This window comes from Cupressus sempervirens, chromosome 11, assembly GCF_028749045.1.
Source record: "Cupressus sempervirens isolate cs-2001-9-10 chromosome 11, ASM2874904v1, whole genome shotgun sequence".
NCBI classification, from domain to species: domain Eukaryota; kingdom Viridiplantae; phylum Streptophyta; class Pinopsida; order Cupressales; family Cupressaceae; genus Cupressus; species Cupressus sempervirens.
Genome location: NC_143128.1, coordinates 736515490 through 736536701, shown reverse-complemented (window position 1 = coordinate 736536701; position 21212 = coordinate 736515490). Strand labels below are relative to the sequence as shown.

Sequence of the window (21212 nt, the reverse complement as noted above, 5' to 3'; positions counted from 1 at the left end):
GTTTATTTAATAGCTCATGCGGTTTCATCAATTGTATCCTAATGTTCAAGTCACTGGGTCCTCAACCATGGTGATTCACAATTCATATCCATTTGCCCAGTGATGGTGATGCTCCTATGCCCAATTTTTTCCTAACAATGCTTCTACCCCTTCGACGTGCTTCCTACAAGGAAATTCTCCGCAGTTAAATCATATTACCATAACAAGTTATTTTATCATAACGGCTAACCACCTTTTCAATTCCATGAATTCGTGATATATAATCAACTAGTATGTTATCTTCACATGAAATTATAACGACTAACAATCTTACCGTTTCGCAAGATTGTAACAATTTTAACTGTCAATTGACTTCATGTGAACCTCAACGGCTATATGAACATTTTAAATTAGGTCAAAAATTGGGATGTAACAATTGGGGGTGAAAATTGTAAGTGTGTTAAAATTTTAGTTGGTCAAATAGTCCAAATTATATTGTAAAGGCATATTTTATGCATAAAGACTTAAAATTCCTTATAAAAATTGATTTTCTATAACTTAAATTTGAAAAATCCTAATAAAAATCATTTTTTCTTTATAATAATGTGTAACATCCAGATGGAAAAAGAATGTCCCCACTTAAAATGATGAAAATCCAAATGGAAATAGAAATTCCCCACTTAAAATGATGAAAATCAGAATGGAAACAAAATTTCCCCACTTAAAATGATGAAAATCTGAATGGAGGTAGAATTTACCCACTTTAAAGAGATATTTGCAATGAAAAAACAAGTGTTGGAATAAAGTGAAGAGTCTAAATGCAGAGTGATTTTCCCCTTGGACTTGGGAAATTTTAAGGTAGTTTGTTTGTCTAGATGTGTATGCATTTTTTCCTTTGTCCCGATGAAGATGATTTTCCCCCTCTTGAACACTTGAAATTTTTTGAGCTCCAAAGTCAGGAAATCCAGATGGAGTATGAAATTCCCCTTTGTCCAGATGAACATAGAAATCCCCCAAATCTAGATGGAGGTCAATTTTCCCCTTGAACACAATCAAAGATGAGTGAAAAAAAATTAAGTATTTGACCAAGTTTATCCCTATGGGATCAAATTCACACTTGTGGGTAAATCAAGATAAATTGGCTAAGTATACAATTGGCAATTTATCCCTATGGAGATCGAATTTCCCTTCCTAGACAAATGAAAAGAAGCAAGGATGAATCCTAAGGAAGTTTATGTTTGTTACAACCCAAATTTTGACCTAATTAAAATAAGTTTATAGCCGTTACAATGATTAGTTAAATCTGTCAAATGTCATTGTAACATACAAATTTTCATAACCAATTTTTAATCTCTTAGTAACTGATTCCATTTCACATGACAATGATTCCTACCAACTAATTATAACTGAAAGAAACTCTTTCCAATCTAATTATCTTTCATATTCAGCTGATTTCATGAGTAACAAAAAGAAATATTTATGTATTGCTAACAATTTAACTATTTCTAACTGATAACATATTCATCTAAAAATAAAATAACAACTAATTATATCAACTAAAATGCTTATTCAACATAAACATGAATGTTTTTCTCCATCTAGATTTTAAAATATCTATTTCTTCTTCTAAGGGTTAAAAGTGAAAGAAACATATAGTATTAACAAAAGAATCTCTTTAACTCGTTGTCCAAACCTCGGAATTGGTGAGAGGAGAAGCATTGACATAGGCTTAACCTCCCAACCGCGGACCATTACTTATCTCCACTCATCTTAAATTAATAGAACGGCCCTCCCTACCTCGGGATCGGGCTTGGGATGTTCATAAGTCCAGCCATCTGAATAATCATGCAGTTTGAGTGTCCCAACAATTATTCTCCAAAATAACTAAAGTGTCTAGACAAACAACAAAGATCACATGTTCAGCACATCTGCCCGTTTCTACCCTGGCCAAGGATTTCAAGTTGGGTTGTAAACCCGATCTCCACCACTCGACTTGACAACATATTTCATAACTGAAACATGCATGAGCTATTATAGTTTTTGTTTATTATTTATTTATTTTGATTCCATTCTTGCTCATGCAGACTCTCTACACCTCCTCACCTTTTCAAGCTACCATGTCGGTGATTCCTAGGTGCTTGCAAGTTTATATCCACTATACTTTCTTTACACCTCTCCACCTATAATGGCATCATTGCCTGGTGAATTCCTCAGTGTTTGATATTAATTTCATCTCTGTATGGGTATACTGAATGAATTAAATTCAAAGCAAAATTAATTATTCATGGTTTTCCTTGAAATTCATATACATGGGTGATACACAATTATGATTAAAGAACATCAGTGATATATAAAGAGAGACTCTATGAATTAGAAATCTATTTTAAGTCTACCCGATTTGGTGTGTAATACACTGGCATCAGTATTTGGCTTTTATGCAAATCATGATACTCGACTGACATAGCAATATGGAATTACAACATGTTTGGTGGTATCAGCAGATGGTTTTCATGACTTTCGACTAGAATAAGAAAATAAGAACTTCCGAATGGCATTTATGAAAGGAAGTATGGACAAAACAAACAAGGTTGGGATCTTACGTGACCCACAATCGACTCTTTGCTTGTCGTGGCTAGAATATGATCTCCTCCCTTACGTGCTTTGAACCCACAGCTAAGGATGGCCGTAGAGGTGAGTTGGAAACAAAAACAAATGAATGAGGTTGGTGCCACACAAAATCTCTTCCTTTGTGTAAATGTATGTAGAGAGAAAGAAGCCACGAATGCAGAGAAGAAAATAGACTATATCAAGATACGATCGTGAGACTCCTTAAAAGGAAATAGCTTTGGCTCTACGGCTACCATCAGTTACAAGAAGTTGTTCGAATACCATTCAAATCGAATAAAAAGAAGACGAGGGAGGAAAAGAAAAATAAGAAGTTAAAGAGTTTTTATTATTATTATGCATCCTTATGTACGTTCATGTGCATGTATTGATAAAGTGGCATCATTAGACTATAACTTATAATTTATTGGTGTCACCTTATTTTTATATACATATGTTTGTATTTGAGAGTTTATAATAATGATTAAATAATAATTTCATTAAAGGTATGAATTATGTTTAATTTATATTATTTATTATATTGTTCTTTTAATAGCTCATGCGAATCCACAATGCAATATATTGTCAAATCCTAGTATCCTTGCCAGGGTAGTCTTAGGTCAAACCTGTCAATTATGATGACTGGATCATTTGACCATCCCCTTCCGATGATCCTGTTTAGCAATGTTTCCCCTCTCTTCAATCTTCTTCTTGCAATCACTCAAACAAACATTCTCGCCAAGACATTAATTCAAAACATATTAATTGTTAATTCAAAACCATTGCCAATCATCTAGTGACCGTTAGAGATATCATTGTCTATAATAACTAACTCATTTCACATGATCATGAAAATAACTCATTATCAGTTGATACAACATATATAATTCAACTAACTCACTTCACATGATTAGGAAAGAAATAAATTGATGCAAGGTCTATAATTAACTAACTCACTTCACATGACCAGGAAAGAAGTAAATTGATACAACGTCTATAATTAACTAACTCACTTCACATGATCAGGAAAGAAATTAATTTATACGTCTATAATTAACTCACTTCACATGAAAATAATTCGTTATACCAACCACTATGATGAATTTAAAATTTAGGGCAAAATTTTGGGATGTAACAGTCATGACCTTGTGAAAAAGGAGATTATGGTTAACCATTTATTTCATGTGAAATTGATTCGTTATAATCTTGTGAAATGGATATTAGATAACTGTTTATCATATATACTTAATTATTGTTAATGGTAGTTGTTACATTTATCAGTTCATATATATTTTGATGTTCGATTTGAATGACAAATATATAAGTTTAACATGAGGAGTCTTCCTCAAAGGGAGATGAAACCATCAGTACTTCAGGATTAACCAACCAAGATGAAGGACAAATATTGAAGGAAAGGGACAATGTGGTAGAGGTATCTCAAACAGCAAGTGAATCCAAATATTAAAGGCACGAGCTCACCACATCTACTCCCACTACAAATTCTTCATCAATAAGGGAAGTGGAAATGCAAAGTAAGCAACAAAGTTCAGAACAAGGTGGAGATACACAAATTTTACCCCTAGAGGAGCAAGGGGAAGCTTCATCTACACAATCAGTGCAGCAAGAAACAAAGCTATTGCCAGCATCTCCTACTGTGCAGTTGGTAGTTGATTTGAGAGCTCATATGAGACCGCCTGGTCTCAACACCCCGGAAATCAATGATGAGATTATTTCAGCATATGAAGGGGCTTAATGAGCATGAGCAACTTGATGATGGCAAGTGTTGATCCATAGTTCCTAGTTGGTTAAGGGATAGTGTGAAGAAGAAAAGAAGAGTGAGGAAGTACTCCCCGTGGATTACATTGATAAATTTTGAACTGGGTCGGCATGGAGAAAGAACACAAGCAAGCAAAGAAAATCCATAATATTACTAGAGAGGGATCTTGCACTTTGCATATAGTTGTCCCAATTCCTGACAAGACTTTAGATGAGATCACTCCAAATGATTACCATGTCACCACATTTAACATTGGGCCAACTACAAAGAAGCAAGAATTTCTGGAATTGAGTAGTACTACAAATGCCATTAAGAAAGGATGGATAAACTGGAAAAGAAGATGAGCTGAAATTGAAAAATGATGTTTAAGGATTACATAAACAAATACATGAATCCCTCGAGACATGAGAGTGTGAAATTTGTTCCATATATCCTTAATTCTTAGGATTCGCATGGTACTTGTGATGGAGTAAGAGACACTTACCGGGTAGGTAAAAGAATGTGGAAGTGGTATCAGGAAACAGGCAAAGGATTTTCTTACTAGGATGATTCACGCATATGAGAAGATCACAATATTAATGAATAAGTTTCAAATACTAGAAAAGACATGGAAAGAATTCCAACCAATTGAGGACAAGATGATTCCTCAAGGCATTGAAGAGTATCCCTGCATCGGTTCTAATTTTAGGAGTAATTGATAAAGGAGGAGCATATGACTTTGGTCATTGGTATCTTTCAAAGGTAATGAGGAAGTTTACATTTGAGCATGCACAAGCCAATAGCCCTATTATTGAGGGTCCTTTCCTAGAGATACAATCTAGAATCCTTATTGCAACTAAGGAATTGCTTGGTCTTGACATTGATGCTTCTAGTGAGTTGGATTTGGAGAAATTGAAAGAAAAGTTGGAATTAGTCTACTTCGGAAACATGGACTCTATTGAGAAGAGTCAATTGAGTAGATTTCTCTCCCTTATGATTTCCATAAGTGATCTACAGAGACGTACTTTAGATTAGGACAATATATTGGATACTTGTTTAAGGAAGTTGGAATTTATGGAGTTGCACCATAGCAGCCTTCCCAGCATTGTCATGGATGAACTTAGCGCAATTATGGTTAAGTTTATTAAATTTGCTAGAAGCGAGAAGGAAAAGAGGGTGCATCTCTTGGATGATGAGTTGTAGGATGACTAGGTGGCTTCCCTTTCTTTTGTTGGTCCTCAAGCAATCAAATTTTCTCATCGGCTCATTTTGTGGTGCTTCATTTTCATTGGCTATTTGCAGTTGCCCTACTTAGGATTGTAATAGATTAAGCAGCGCCATTAATTTTGTTAAACTTGGTTGCTCATTGTGTTTTAACATTTTCATACCATCGCCCCATCACAAATGGGGACCCCCTCTTTTGCTGGTAGGCTTAGGTGTTGCAAAATTTTGCTAATTCTGGGAAATGGAACAAAGTAGAAATTGGGCTAGGAAGAGCTAAAACTTGGCTACGTATTAAATTTGGAGCTGAGACTCGGCTTCGTTCCCATCATGTCTCATCTTAAAACTGAGACTTGTCTTTGTTCCTATCGTGTCTCATCTTGGAGCTGAGACTTGTCTTTATTCCCATCGTGTCTCACTTTGGAGCTGAGACTCACCTTTGTTCCCATCATGTCTCATCTCAAGGCTGAGCCTTCTCTCCGTACATCTGAATTTATGTCTCATCTTAAACCAAGTGTAGGAAGCTTTGTCTCATCTCAAACCTTGGAGTTACAAATTTAGAAAGATGAGCCTTACATTTTGAAATGGAGAGATGAAGCCTCGAAATTTGTTACAGCTGTGGAAGCATGCAGCCCCAAACACATGGCGTCAGGGCCTGGGCTTTAACTGCAGATATTAATTCAAACCATGTTGGGCCTTAATTAGGCCCTCAAGGTCATCATTTAAGTCATATAAGGGCCCAGATTTGAAAGGGCAGAGATATTACATGCATTGGCACCTTGAAACTCAATAATCTGATACAAATTCCAGTGCATTTGACTCCCTAAGGCATAGGTCGCACCCAGCAAGCTCAGGCAGATCTAATTTGGCGAATATATGAGTAAATGGCCTTGTAGGGCTCTCGAATCTGACTCTATACATTGTGATTTGTGTTGAGATTAAATATCAGACCTAAATAATAAAGAGCTGGGCTGAAATCCATTGCGTCTAGGCCCTGTTTCCGGAATCAAAGGCTACAGTCTAAAACTTGAAAGCCTAAATGATGTAGCGTGTGGCCTTATTGGCCTTTTATCTGCAAATTTCTAAGGAGGAATGGCCCTACTTTGTAACGTGTAACCTTAAACTTCGCAATTACAACACAGATCTGATATTAATTGCATGAATCGAACCTAAATTTGAATGACTCAAGTCCTATAGGGTGGTGTCAAGCATTGAAATTTAAAATCTGGACTATTATAAGTGATGTGTGGTCCATTGGACCCAATATCCAAGCACATAAGCCCAGTTAAGCCCTAAATCTGGGCACCAAACATAAATTAGGCCTGGCAATGTAAAATTGGGCTAAAATTAAAACAAATTATGCCCAGGTCTGGGTTCTAAACTCAAGGAAATAAGTCCCATAGTCTAGCGTGTGGCCTTGAGATTGTTAAGACAGGCTTAAACTGACTTAAGCCAGGCCCTAAATCTATAATGTGTGAACCCAAAAACTGATCTGACCCTAATCAGAGCCAAATGGGCCCCTTAAGCATGTGGCATGTGGCCTAACAAGGGCCTTGAAGAGTTCACCAAGCCCCCTTTTATGAAGCGTGTGGCCCATTCGGGCCCAATATCCAGGTGTGCAAACCTTAACATGGCCCCAATTCCCAATGTGTAGGCCAAATTTTATAAAGTATGGCCTTAATTTTGAACTCACATGCCTAAACGTGGGACCCTTGTTGCCAGACATGTGGCCATGTCTCCACAGCTATGCCCCAAATTTCATATTCAAAGGCCTAAATCTGATTGTAGGGCTTTGAATTTAAATGTAAACTCCTTATTTTCAAATGCCAAAACAATGCAACTCAATTCAAGCAGATTGCCGGGAGCAGAGCAGATGAAAGAGGGTGAAAATCTGAGGGAGTACCTTTGGTTAACATTTGATGCAAGCCTAAACAAGTTGAGGTCTGGAGATCTAGAGATTTTGCGAATACAAAATGAGAATGTGAATTCAACATTTGAGATAATCCTATATTTTGCAAGGTTCCAAACAGATTTGTTGCAAAATCAAGATGTATAATGGCCAAAATTAGGCTACAAGCTGTGTGTTTTGCAAAAGGAAGTGGAATTCTGATCTGTATTTATGGACTCAGCAAATCAGCAGTCAAGGTTAAAATTAATCAAAAGATCAGTTGCTTGATAAATTTCAAATCTTTGTAACTCATTAGTTCATTCCAGATCTTATATAATGAAATTTGATTTGCATCTGAATGTTGTTAGGATGTAAGGCAAGTCTGTCATGCAATTTGAGAAACAAGTATAAGCAAATGCATCTAAAAACAGGAGGGTTGAGGTGGGGCATCCTTCCTAGAGCAACCTCCCTCTATATGATAGTTCGAGATATATGGTGACGCTGCTGGAAGAGGGTGTAGCCCCTATCTATTCCATCTAGAGGCCCTACTATCCAGCTCCGCCTGTGCATGCAGAAGGAGGGTAAACTCAATGATCGACAACCGTGCAGGGGTGAGGTCTTCTAAGCTACGAGGTCTGTTGGTTCCCAAAACTGCAGATTGGAGATCCAAGAGCCTGCCACTTCTCCAATAGGATTTCTCAATCAGTTCTGGCCAATGAATGGGAATACTTCTCGATTCCCCTGCACTTTAGGCTCCACTACACCTAGGCGGGTAGACCTTCTCCTCGAACCTGATCACTTGATTCGGAGCTTTTCTAAAGCGAATTTAAGCTTTGGAGTTCTCCAGCTGGCAAGGTCCTTGAACTCGATCAAACTGAAACTGAATGTTGAATGTTTAATAAGGTTTTGTTAATAATAAATTTGATGCTTGTAGGAAGGAGGATATAGATTTTCTGACTTCAATAATAGAAAGACCAGTGCCTCTGCTCATCTGGGCAATAGAGTCGACTTCAATGAATTTTCATCTACAACTTCATAAAGTTCTTATGCACTTGAATGGCCAACAATTTAATAATCAAGATGCGACAGACCAAAATTACGCAATCTTAAATTAGTCCAGATTGAATTTTAACTCCTCTGGTAGAAAGACAAACGGGACACAGATACGGAAACAATTTAATATTTCACAATATCTGTGATGATCAAACTTAAAATACTAAATGACCATGTCCACTTATCCGACATTTAAATTGTATACAGAATTCCAAAAAATAATTATAAAGGACAAACCATCTATAGTTTAAATCTCCACACCGTAAAGAACATTTTATTTTATTATTAAAATAAAATAATAGAATTCATATTACAAAGCCATAATGTTGCTCCTTATCCCTCCATACAATAATAAATATAAAATACTTTCTCCTGAGAATATGAACACTCAAATGTTTTCTAATGTCCTATTCTAAAATGAAATAACTCTCTTTTATATCTTTATTTGACGAAGGAAATGACTTTTCAAGATGAACCGTCATGTCTCTTAAAATAAATTCTACTTTTAATTAACTAAATCCCTTTATTTTTGTTTATTGTTTTTCTTATCGGGGATGGTAATTAAAATACTTTCCTTCATAACATAATCTGAAGCGGGCCTTTGTCTTTTATCGTTCTTTACAATAATTAATCTATCATCGCCGGCACATAACACTAATTCCTTCTTATTAAGTTTATTGAACTCTGCCATAATATTTCTTTGCCCCTCGATAAATTATCAACCTCTGACGCCTCCTCAGTGTTCATCACATACGAAGAAGTGTTGCTGTGAATGAAAGGATGACTTTCGATCAGAACGTTAGACCTTCCTTCCTGCCATTATTGCCATCGCACGTCTCAGTCGTTGTTGACTTCGTGGCCTCCTATATATTTCCATTGCACAAACCTGCCTTCAAGTCATATCTGGTCGTTGTCGAGTAGGGGTAATAGTTTTGATTCATCGCAAAATCCTTCACAGCACATGGTGATTGATAATTGATCTACTTCTCATCACTCAGAACTTCAACAATAATGATGTTCGAGGGATCATAACGGTGGTTCTGATTCAAATTCTCGTAAAAATGTTTCTTGTTCCTGGTTGTCGCTTCAATAAAATGTCAACCCTTGCATATTGACGCCACTCTAGATGTTGACTAATTATGATTGAAATCTCTGAGAAATAAGGGCTTGTGTTGCGTGTGAACATGGCACTTGTAAATTGCCAATGATCCCATCAAGTTTAAATTCATTGCCATCACTTGGAACATGACTTGGATTGGTTGCATATAATAGTTTGAATGGACTCTGCAATATTAAAGTATAATTCCACCAGCATGCCACAACTCAATGCCAATTCTTCAGTAACAACAGGAGAATATACTGCGCTCAAGATATTATTGGCATCACTCATTTAATTCCCAACTCAATCAGCATTTGTTTTTATTGCTGGATGTTCAAAAGGCTTGAACGTAACTGAGGAGGATTTGCCTTGATAGTAACATAGATTAGTATAAAAAGAAAATCATCAACTCCACTGTACCATCTTGACAAAGCATCTATCAAGCTGATCATGTTCTAAATATGGTTGACGGATTCATTTGTTCTTATCAGGTATGCAACGCTGTGAATTTACATCAGATAATACAAATCAGTATTTGCTCTCTATTATTGCAGAGGTACAGACAAACATATGTCACTGTCTATGTGCCTTTAGTTTCTGCATTTTCTATGCATATGTTAACCTGGTTTGTAACATTCTTTTCATATTCAAATGTTCATGACAATGTATAGCGCTAATATGGGATGGCCTTTTGATTATTAATCTCTAATGTTATTACACAAATGGAGGCTAAAAATTAGAGCTCCATCAGGGTCAATGGAAGCTATCCGCCCAAGCATCAACTTCAACAACCAGAAGAGCAGCAAAGATTGCTGGTACAGAGAGAGAGGCTGCGAAGAGCCATCGATGAATCTCCCCTGCATTCATCTACACCACCCCTTCTTTCATATAATATAATAATTGGGACTGGAGTGACTAAATTGGAAGGAAGGAACTATTTGCTCTTTACCTTTATAATAGTAGGGGTAGGGCCACCCATTGCCCCATTTATTTGAAATAAAAGAATTGTAACAAAAAATTGAACCTTGCAAAATAGAAAAACTTATGATCACTGGATGAGAAAGTACAGGTATCATTCTCCCGAGAATAACATTTTCCTTCTCCCACCCCGATCTGCATTATATGGATTTCGGCAATAACTCGATCCGCTCGCTGCCTCAACAAGAGCACAGGAAGCAATTTATTCAGTAGAAATAGATTGCTTTAATTCCAATTGATGAGGAGTATTGGGGCAATTTTTTCAAGTCGTGTATCTTGAAATACCCATTGATTTTTTCTCAACACTGTCTTGGGTACAAATAGTACATTCTAAAGTAATCGTTATTCTTACATTTCCACCCTTGGCCATATAACTTACTTTTGGTATTGTATCTAGTTTCTTTGTATTGCACGAGAATAAGGATGCTCGAAGTCAAGGAGGAGCTGTCATTCATTGGGCCACATATTGAAGATCCAAGACTCCAACAATGCAAGTTGGACATAAAGATGCCAAGCAAAGATAGTGCTTTAAAGGCATGAGGGATATTACAACACCAAGGGCAGCTTGCAGGCACCAAGAAGTAATTGCAAAACATGCACCAGGCAAGCAAGAAGATCAGAATATTAGAGTGCAAGAAAGATCATGGAAAATTGGACCTCAATTCACAGAGATGGAGTCATGACCAAAGTTTCCCATCATGGAAGGTCAAAATTAAAAGAAAATGTTGCCAAAATCATCCAAGTATACATATTTGGGCAGCCAAGGGTCAAAATTCAACAAAATCAGAATTCTATGAGACTGCAGATTTCAAATCTGGGTGCAACCATCAGAAAAGATTAGACCTTCTAACTTGCATACCTGGGAATACTGATCCATATTTTGACATCATGCACGGATAGAGTTGACAGTGCATGGAAGAAGAACCAAATTAATCAAATATTGGGCAGCTAGCACTTCGAAAATCAGAGACTTACTATTACAGATTGCAAATGAGAGGTTCAAATGGAGTAGTGATACCATTAGAATCGGAAATCAAACTTAAAGACTTTCAAAGTTTAGCAGGGTGAGAATGATGGCAATCAGGGCTAAGGATGGAAAACGTTCAAAATCTAAGGCAAAAGGGGTGAAGAAATTTCAAGAGACAGAGCAATTAAAAGGATGAACAGTCAATGAAGGAGTAACAAATGATTTCTCATCAGCAAGTTAAAGGGTATCTATCAAGTTTTAAGGATACATTTGCTGAGGTGGTGGCCATATCCTCAATCCATAAAGGCATGACAAGTGTCACATGGAGACGATTTGCTAAGATAGTGTCCAGATTCGTTGATTGTGAAAGAGGATGAGGGTAAGGAGCACATTTCCCAAGCTGATGAGACAGTGTTGTCAACAATGGGCTCTCTTCTCATTGTCCATGTGTCATTGGTCCTTAATCCAGTTGTTATGGATTTGAATTTTCTTGTTGGCCCATGAAGGCAATGTAGTTTTCTAATTGGCCCACATGGTGGTGCTTAATTGTAATTAGGTGGACAATTTAATATTTGTAGGTATGGTTATGAAGCCTTAATTAGAGCTTGTGTGGATTGATCTTGACCTTTGATTTCAAATCAATCTTGGCCACTCATTGTACTGGGGACTACTATATAAGGCCATGGCCTCTTCATTTGTAACTAATTAATTTTAGACTAGAGTAGAAGAGTTATGCTGGGTAATTGTTGCCACTACCAAAATTGTTCTCTATTCATTGTTGGTCTTTCATGGTGGATATATATGACCAATTTGGAGTATTGTGTGGTTCTTTGCATCTCTCACTTAGATTAGTATTTTATTTCATGTTGAAGTAGTTAGTTGAATGAAAGAAATCATGGATGTTTACTTGATTGACTCAACAAATTCAGGTCACTAGCCTCTTGCTGACTGTAAGTGTGCCTTGTGTGGTAAGTCAATGATTGATTGCACTTAACTTCAATTGGTGTTGATTCTTTAGTTTGCATCCATTTGATGCGATTGGAGAGGAGATATCAATTTGAAAACCATTTGAGTGTTCCTTAGAAGCTTGAACTGGATGGGTGGAGTCGTTGATTAAGCTGCATCTAGTAGAGTCCAAGTTCATCCATGAATCCTAGCATTTATAGTTAGAAGTAGTAGTAGAAGTTAAGTTGAAGTGGAAATGGAAATTGGAAAAGCAAACTACATTTTCATTGCACATTTGTGAAGCTAAATCTTTGGGAGATCAAGCAGTGGATATCAATTGAATGAATAGCATAAGTGAGCGAGTATCCACAATTGAAGGAACCTTGAAGTCATTTCATGATCTTATGTTGCAAGCTTAGCATGAGAGATGACCTTATACCAAGAGAGGATTGAATTTGATGTTTTACTCTAAAGCATTGCGTATTTAATTCTGCTTGTTGCAGTAGAACAAAACTCAAATCAACACGTAATTGGAACTCCTATATAAACCCCACTCCTCTCATTTGTAATAGAGAATTGTTGCTGATGTACTGTCCAATTTGCTCTACTATTCATTTTTGTGTTTACATGGTGAATAATTGTGATATATTTGGAGTATTGCATAATGATTCACATTCCTCACTAAGAATAGATTGATTTCAAGGATTTAATTAGTCTTTTCTTTGAGTAATTTAGTTGGATAAGAGTAATTGTGAATGCATCCTTGCTTGGCTTGAACCAAACCACTAGCTGCTTACTGATTCAAAGTTTGCCTAGCGTGGTCGAATGACATTTATATGAACTTAACTTCAATCCATACTTGCTCGTTGATTTGAATCCATAGATGGGATTACTGAAATGGTATTGACTTGAACATCATTTGGACACACCTTAGAAGATTGCACTAGGTGAGGGGAGTCAGCGACAAGAATCCATCTAGTAGAGTCCATGGATATTTTCTCTTTCTTGCATCCTTAGGTAGAAGGAGAAGTAGAAATAGTCTAAATTTACAAGATTAAGTTAATTGCATTGCATAAGTTGGAAGCCAAAGTATAGTTTCATTACACAGTGTGAAGTCATATCATTCAAAGTCTCGTTGACAAAATCCTAGTAAACAACGTAAGTCCCTTTGTAATAACCAACATATCACATTATTATCACCGAGTGAGCATCCATCTTTAAAAAGGAACCTAAGAGTCACCATTATGATCATTCATTGCAGTCTTAGCATAAGTGGTATCTTGAATAGCATGAGTGGTGTCTGAATTCAAGAACAAGTTTAAGTTTTGTCCTAGAATACTAAGTATTTGATTTTGCAAGTTGTAGTGCAATGAAACTCACATCAACACAATGGAGATCCAAAGGCAACTCAATAGCTATCAAACTCTCAAGATACATCACAATACATAGTCGTAATCAATGCCCTCATAAAATAGGGTTGAGTTATAGGGCAAACAAGGTGCACAAAATATCCACTATTAGATCTATGACTTGTTAGCCCCATTTATAAATAGGTCAATTTTGAACTTTTATATCAAACACATCAATGATCTACTAATACTTGTATACAATAAGTCTGCTAATTGGTTATTTAACAACCAAATTGAGGTTACCAATTTCTCACATGCTATATCAAGGTTTACATCTTCGTTGACAACTTCAACAACAATCATAAGTTGGTCGTTATTTTCCAAATCATCTATGGAGAAGGCAAAATAAGTTATGGACAACTTATTTAATTTTATTAAAATACCAAGAAGTGTCAAGTTAACAAAAACTTTTCAAAGGAATGTTAAAGGATATCATTAAATTTAAGTTAATCAGCAAGTTGGCCGAGTTGGTAAAGAAGCCGACAGAAAATATGATGCATGGTTTCTAACTTCACTCTGTTGGTAACTTGTCAAAAAAATGCCAAAGTTGAGTTTGCAACTAAATTCAACATAATGAAGGAAAATCATGAAAGCTTTTGGTGTTTTTGCTAAGTTCTATAAGTGTATGAAGAAACCAAAAGCTAAAATGGAGGGTAGTTATTGTAACTACCATAAGAACTTATCACATGAAAGAAATGCCGTCTCGCAGCAAGCAATGACCACATGGAAAGAAAAAAATAGAGTTGACAAAAAGGCTTTATAAAATTTCAATCAAATGCAATGAGAAGGCACAAAGCCAAAGCTGACCTGCATCTCTCCTTCATAGTTGGCATGAATGCAAAATGGGGAAACATGGATAATAGAGCTGAATTTTGAACAGAATTGCCTGAAGAAGTGCCATCTCGAGGAAAGAAATGAAAAGATTGCAGAATGTGTGCTAATTGGTTTTGTGAAGCTCTAAAGATATTTGATTCAACGAAGTGCTCTCAAAAATACCCTAACACAATGCCCGTGGTTGATCTTCATGCTTGTGGTGACATTCTTGAGAACCATTGAAATCTTCTTATTAAAAAGTCAATGCAGATCTGTGGTAGTTGTGTAGATGTGTTTTCCCGGTGCGTGTAGATCACACATGGATATGGGATGAGTTGTCCATTGTTAAAGCTCTTGTACCAGGCAAATATACCATGCCCAAAATGAATACGGAAATAGCCAGTATGCAGCCATTGGAGTTCTGGAACAGGTTACAAACATATATTGAGGCATATATGAACCTTGTCACATGTGGTTATAGACATGCAATCACCATGATTGGTGTGATTGTAAATTGCAGAAGCATAGATATAATGCCTCCAAAGAGATGTTATTTCGCAGAGAGCAAAACTTCATGATATCCACGAAATGAATGGAAACTTTCAAACAAATGCAACAGGTTAGCAAAAACCCTCCCTGCCCGTGCCAGAATGAGAGTTTTGGAATCGGTTACGAAAATCCATCAAAGCATATTCATAGGGAGATTATTGGTCATAAATTATAGTTGGAAAGACTCTTGTAGCCATGCATGCAAACTGTGTATTCCTAGACAACACACCCAAATGATTTGACAGAGTCCCTCAAAAAGATGTCACCTCATGGATTGCAATGATTGAAAGTATTCCTAGACAACACACCCAAATGATTTGACAGAGTCCCTCAAAAAGATGTCACCTCATGGATTGCAATGATTGAAAGATTTTTGAAAAAGGATTTTTAAGTGTCTTAGAACATAAGAAGTTTTAATTGTATGATCAATGTCTGCTTCTTTTCTATATACATCTTTGTATATAACTGTATATAAAAGGCTTTCAAGCAAAGGTAGTTAATAAAAGTAAATTCAAAATCCAAAATCCAAAATATCTGCCTGTACCCCCCCATCAGCCATACTAAAATGAGAGCCTTGGAACAACACTAAACATCAATCAAGGCATAGAAGATATACGACATGTGTCAGGTGCTGCTATCACAACTGTCTCACCATACATATATGTGGAGTATGATAGCCAGTGACCAAACTTACAAGCTATTTGATGGACCGTCTCAAAGAAATATGGTTTTAGCTGCCTGTTATAATCATTGGATGTGCACAGAATGGATTTGCTAAAATGCATTTAGAATCATTAAGTTTAAACCCAATGTAATTGGCAGGCGTGGAGTCTAACGTCTAAAACCTTGCATTAGCATTCTCACTGGCCAAGCTGCACCGAGGCAGCCCATCAAAGGCATACTCAAACTATTATACAAATAAAGGACAAAAAATGGTATGTGCTTACAGCCATAAATGAGAGAGGCCTATGCAAATTCAGATAAATTGGTTTCTGCAACTAAAGGTAGCAGCATGTATTGAGCATAAATGGAGGGTCATTTGTTAATGTATAACTCACCCGTGGACATGTATGAAAATCACTATATTATAGCGGGAGTCCTTTTGTAAATGAGAAAGTGTAAGTCAAACTCAGATACTGTCTGCTGTTTATGAGAAAGAATATCCATCTCATGTTTCAAAATGGAAAGCTCAGTTTGTTTGGTTCTTCCTAGTTCCTACTAATAAGGTTTAAAGGGATGAAAACCATGTAGATAATTAAGAAATATTTTCCCTTTAAGTATTACAAATATTATAAGTTGTGGTGGAAAGGAGACACTGTTAGCATCCAAAAGAGAGGATGCATTCTTTAATTCCTTATCAATCAAACAAAGACATTGGTGGGATCAGCATGGAATACAAACACAATTAAAATGAGAACTTTGATAGAGCACTTCCAATGAACCGTCTTCAAGAATGACATAAGCAGAGCCTTCTACTTAGAGGCTTGATGATCACGATACAAAAAGGAAATTTGGTATCATTTGGGACTCGCAAGTTTTCACAAAGATGCAATTGGAGCAAATTTATTCAAAGACAAAGGTGTTCATGGCTGCAAGAAGACAAATTGCCAATTCTATTGATACAGGAGCATCCTAGGCTTGCTTGCAATCCTGCATGTTTGGAGGGATTTTGGTTAAGTATTGAGGAGCATCGAGCTTGGATTTTGGTGGAGTTATGCTTTTAATGGTTAGGGATGTGTTGGAGACACATTCGGGAACCTTTCCTCATGATTGCATAGAGATTAGATAGATTGAATTGAAGTTTGAACCGTTTTTACCTTACTGCTGGAACTGTGTTTTCTAGTTTCTAGGTGCCTATTGCAGGCCGTGTAACTAATTTTGCTCAATGAATGAGAGGATGTGCATTTTAGGGATTGAAGAGGGCCTAGAGTACTTCCTTTTGTCAAAGGTGCAAGTTCTAATTCATTATAAATTGGGAGATATGGCAATTCTCCTGGAGTATCGATTTCTAGCAGTTTGTGGGACAGGTTTCTATGCATGACTTTCGGGATGGATGTGTAAATATTCTTAATGAATCAGCCTTTGCGCATTTCAGGGGTTGCAAAGGACCTAAAGTTCTACCTTCAGTTCGAAGCACGAGTTCTAATTCAATCGGGGCTAGGAGATATCGCAATTTTGCTCAGGTATCAACTTTTGGACATTAAATTTCTGTTGGAGGCCGACTTTTGGCATTTAATTTATGTATGGGTGTTTAATTTGTGTTATGAACGACTTGTGGCTTTGTTGGGTATAAGTAAGGCGTCTTGTGGAGTCTTTTAGTCATTTATTCATGGAATGATTCATCCAGAGGAGTGAGTGTGAGAGTAGCTGAAGGGTGAGTTTTCCTGAGTCTGTGGACAGAGCACCGAATGTGAGGCAGTTTACAACAGGATTGTGATGAAGTTGTGAGTGTGTGGATAGAGCGCCGAATGTGAGGCAGTTTACACTTGGATCTTGGATCAAGTTTGAGAAGGGCTAGTAGCTGCGGCTTGGAAAACAAGGAGATTGCTTGGTGGCCTTGCGAGCACAAGTTTAGATTTTCCTCGGAGGTTTCTACTAGAGTGTGGATCTAGACTAGCTAGGGTTTGGATTGGATATCGAGAGATCTTGCAGAATTGTTATTGTAATTGCTTTGTATTTGGCCGTAACCGAGAAGGCCTTACAGCCCGACACATTGCATGTAATCAGTTATATCTATGAATAAATTATTATGATTTGGTATCAGATCTTGCATTATTGCTTCTTGTTGTTGTGTTTCTGCTGTGTGGTTATTTGCTGGGGGCTAGGACATCTCCTTTGGGGATTCTCCTACCTTGCGTTGTATCATCTATTAAGCCAGTATCATGTTTTCATTTTGATATTATGGGAATGCTTCATATTGCACTTTTGTAAAAGTGATTTATATCACGTATTGTAACTAAAGTTAGCTTTTGGGCTTTATGTTTGCAAAAGTTAGCAAATGCTAACTTGTCTTCAAAAAATAAGTTATTAGAAGAAATCGCTCAGGTAGTTACTCGAAGTGGTCCTTTAGGTAGTTATCCTATGTGGTTTACCTAGGTACTTATGCTAAGTCTTTACGTAGGCGATTAATCCAAGTGGTTGCCTAGGCAGTTATGCTAAGTGGTTACAAGTTTGTTATCAATGAGAGTCTATAAATACAAACACATTTTAATGTAAGGGAGACTCTCACAAAAGGGATACTATGGAGAATTTCCCAAGAAACTTCTGGCTTTACACTATGTACACAAGAGTCTTTGAACTTGTATATTTTCAAAGAGATAATGAAGAATGCATTTAGTTGTATGTCTCAAATGTATTCATGAGCTGTTATTACTAATCTCTCATATGTTAAGTTAGTAAGATGTAATCCAATGGATTTATAATTTATGCAATTTATTGCAAAAAATGCACTCATTTCTTGGTATGTTGACTTAAATGTGTTGCCATAGTGTATCTTTTTGTATGTCAAGGTTTACTATGCTTCTTTTATCATCATTTTATTTTGTGCTAAATCCTCTTTCTAATTATTATCATTTGAGTCTCAACTAGTATTTGATGTCTACTATTGCGATTTATGCTATCCATTTTCTTTAATTCTGTCTTGTCTCCTTTTTGTACTTTGAGGTGAAAAGTGCATAAAAAACAACAAACACCCCCATCATACAAGGGAATTGCCTCCCTCAAACGGAGAGGAAGATTGCGGTTTGATCACGATCTAATTGCAATCCCTCCAACTGTTGGTGCAATTGTCAGTGCTCTTTGGGCAAACACAGTCAGTTACGAAGACAAATTCACAGTGACAAATTTGTTTACCAATGTGACCTAATGATAAACCACCAGAATTCACAGTGATAAATTAAAATTAAAAATTTGTTAAGAAAAGCTGCCCCCAGCCGGTCAAGGGCCTGGATCCCACAAGGGAAGTGCCCCCTTTTGCAACCCTCTGCACTCGCCTATCAACAGTAACCTTTATCAGCAGCACCTTTTTATCATAGATTAAGACACCATTTTCCGAACACTCCCTTCTCATTGAAAGCCTTAACATCCAATACGTCAAATACTTAATTAATTGATTTTATTGTTTGGACTTTGATGGTCTGTTTTATCCTTCGAAATCTTATCCAATTTTATGCTTATTTTCTGTTACCCTACCATAGAAGCTACTTTCAGTTTCTGGTGTGATTCGGACTCTAATCGATGAATAACTTTCCTGACAAGAGCTATTAAATATTTCACAGAAAAATATTTGCAGCCAGTTGTGGAAATGAAAAATGCTAAACAGCAAGACAATATCAAGTACCCAACTAACACACTGCTGGGTGTTTCTTTCATACCACTTTTCACCAATTGACTATTTTTTCACAGAATGTTCAAATTTGAATTCACCAAAACCTTCGTATCAATAGTATATTAAGTTATTACATTTATAAAATATGCATGTATCAATAATAAGTTATAACTATATTGTAACAACTAAATTTTGTGTTTTGCTATCAATAAATAATTTCCAGGCATTCCTTGCTTGGAAAAAAGTTTCCAAAGCTTAAGGCTTTTCATGGTAGACTCTGCCTCAAAATAAGTAGATCATGGCTTTCACCGGTGTGTAAAAGGTCTGAATCTAGGTACTGGAACACATCACAGACTCTGGAGGTAAACTAAAGCTCCTCAAATAAAAAATTGAGTGAAGAATAGTCACGTGATCACAAATACAACAGAGATGAGGAGGTTTTGACTAAGGAAGAAAAAAATTAACAAATTAAACTAACAATAAGACTAGTGTAGGACAATGACACATTAAAATTATGCCCAATTATAATACAATTTGCTAGGGTAGATGAATCTTGGAAGCTGAAAAGTAACTAGAACAAGATCTAAAACCCTAAAACAACCGAAACATATTATTAATAAATACTCTTACAAATCCCACAACCAAACATCACAATCTGTCTTTTGATTTCTAAAAATTTTAACATCCCTAAGGCTGAATGACGTGTAATACAAATCTAGCTGTGATTATATCTCTACAAGATTATTTTTGTGGACGTAGTTTTCCGTGAATTCCCTAAATCTGTTTAATTGTATTGATTCAAGATTTGATGCAATAGGTTATCAGCGCAACTGAAATCAGTGTTGATTCTATAAGAATTCGTGTCAAATTTTGATTTGTATAATCTTCACTGCCTATTAGACATATTTTCGGAGTGCAAATGAGATAACAAAAAAACGAAAAAGATTGTTGGTGTACCTTAAAGAGAAAAGTGTTGTGGGTATGCTTAAAAAGGGCACAAATATTTGTGGATTTACCTGAATGGTGGCAATCTCCAAAGTCGGTAAGAGTCCTAGATGTCCATGTGATAAAGGAACGGCATCTACGATCTCCACGGCTTCTGTTTTATCAGAAAGTCTTCCAATGAGAATGCCATTGACTGCAGAGGTCTTGTGCTTCAATGCATGCAGCACCAGCTTCACATAAGCTTTCTGGTTGATTTCATAACTGCTCTCAACCATTTTGATCTTCTTCGCCTGCCTTCTTCCGTGCCCCTTACAGTTCTGTTTTTTTTTTTTTAAACGAAATCAACTTTAGAGGGTCGATTTGAAGGCAATCTAGGCAATCTAAACTCTTACTAGATTTGGAAGTGTATGTTTGTCCTATTTTATTTATATTTATATTTAATCAAAATTGTATTGATTTGGATGTATAGATGTTGCAAATTTATGCGCCAGCGTTTTGTCAATTTGTGAAGTAATTCCAAAAACGTGCCATGATTCGATTGTAATTACACGATATAATTATTATTTTAAAAAATTATAATATTATGTTTAATATATCTTAATTAATTTTTTAAAACAATTTAGTTTTTATGCATTCATGTTAGTGCTAATATGATATTAACTTGACCAATCAAATCAAA

General features: G+C 36.3%; 1 protein-coding gene across 1 annotated transcript in view; it reads right to left on the bottom strand.

Annotated features, from left to right (window-relative positions):
* The window catches only part of LOC149531732 (ER membrane protein complex subunit 8/9 homolog), a 46886-nt gene extending 25911 nt beyond the window's left edge, over nt 1-20975 (bottom strand). The window contains exon 1 of the mRNA XM_089807920.1: nt 20605-20975. Within this exon, the coding sequence (XP_089664046.1) occupies nt 20605-20808 (204 nt within the window). The 5' untranslated portion in view covers nt 20809-20975. The remainder of the gene's footprint in view (nt 1-20604) is intronic.
* Between the last annotated feature and the right edge of the window lie 237 nt (nt 20976-21212).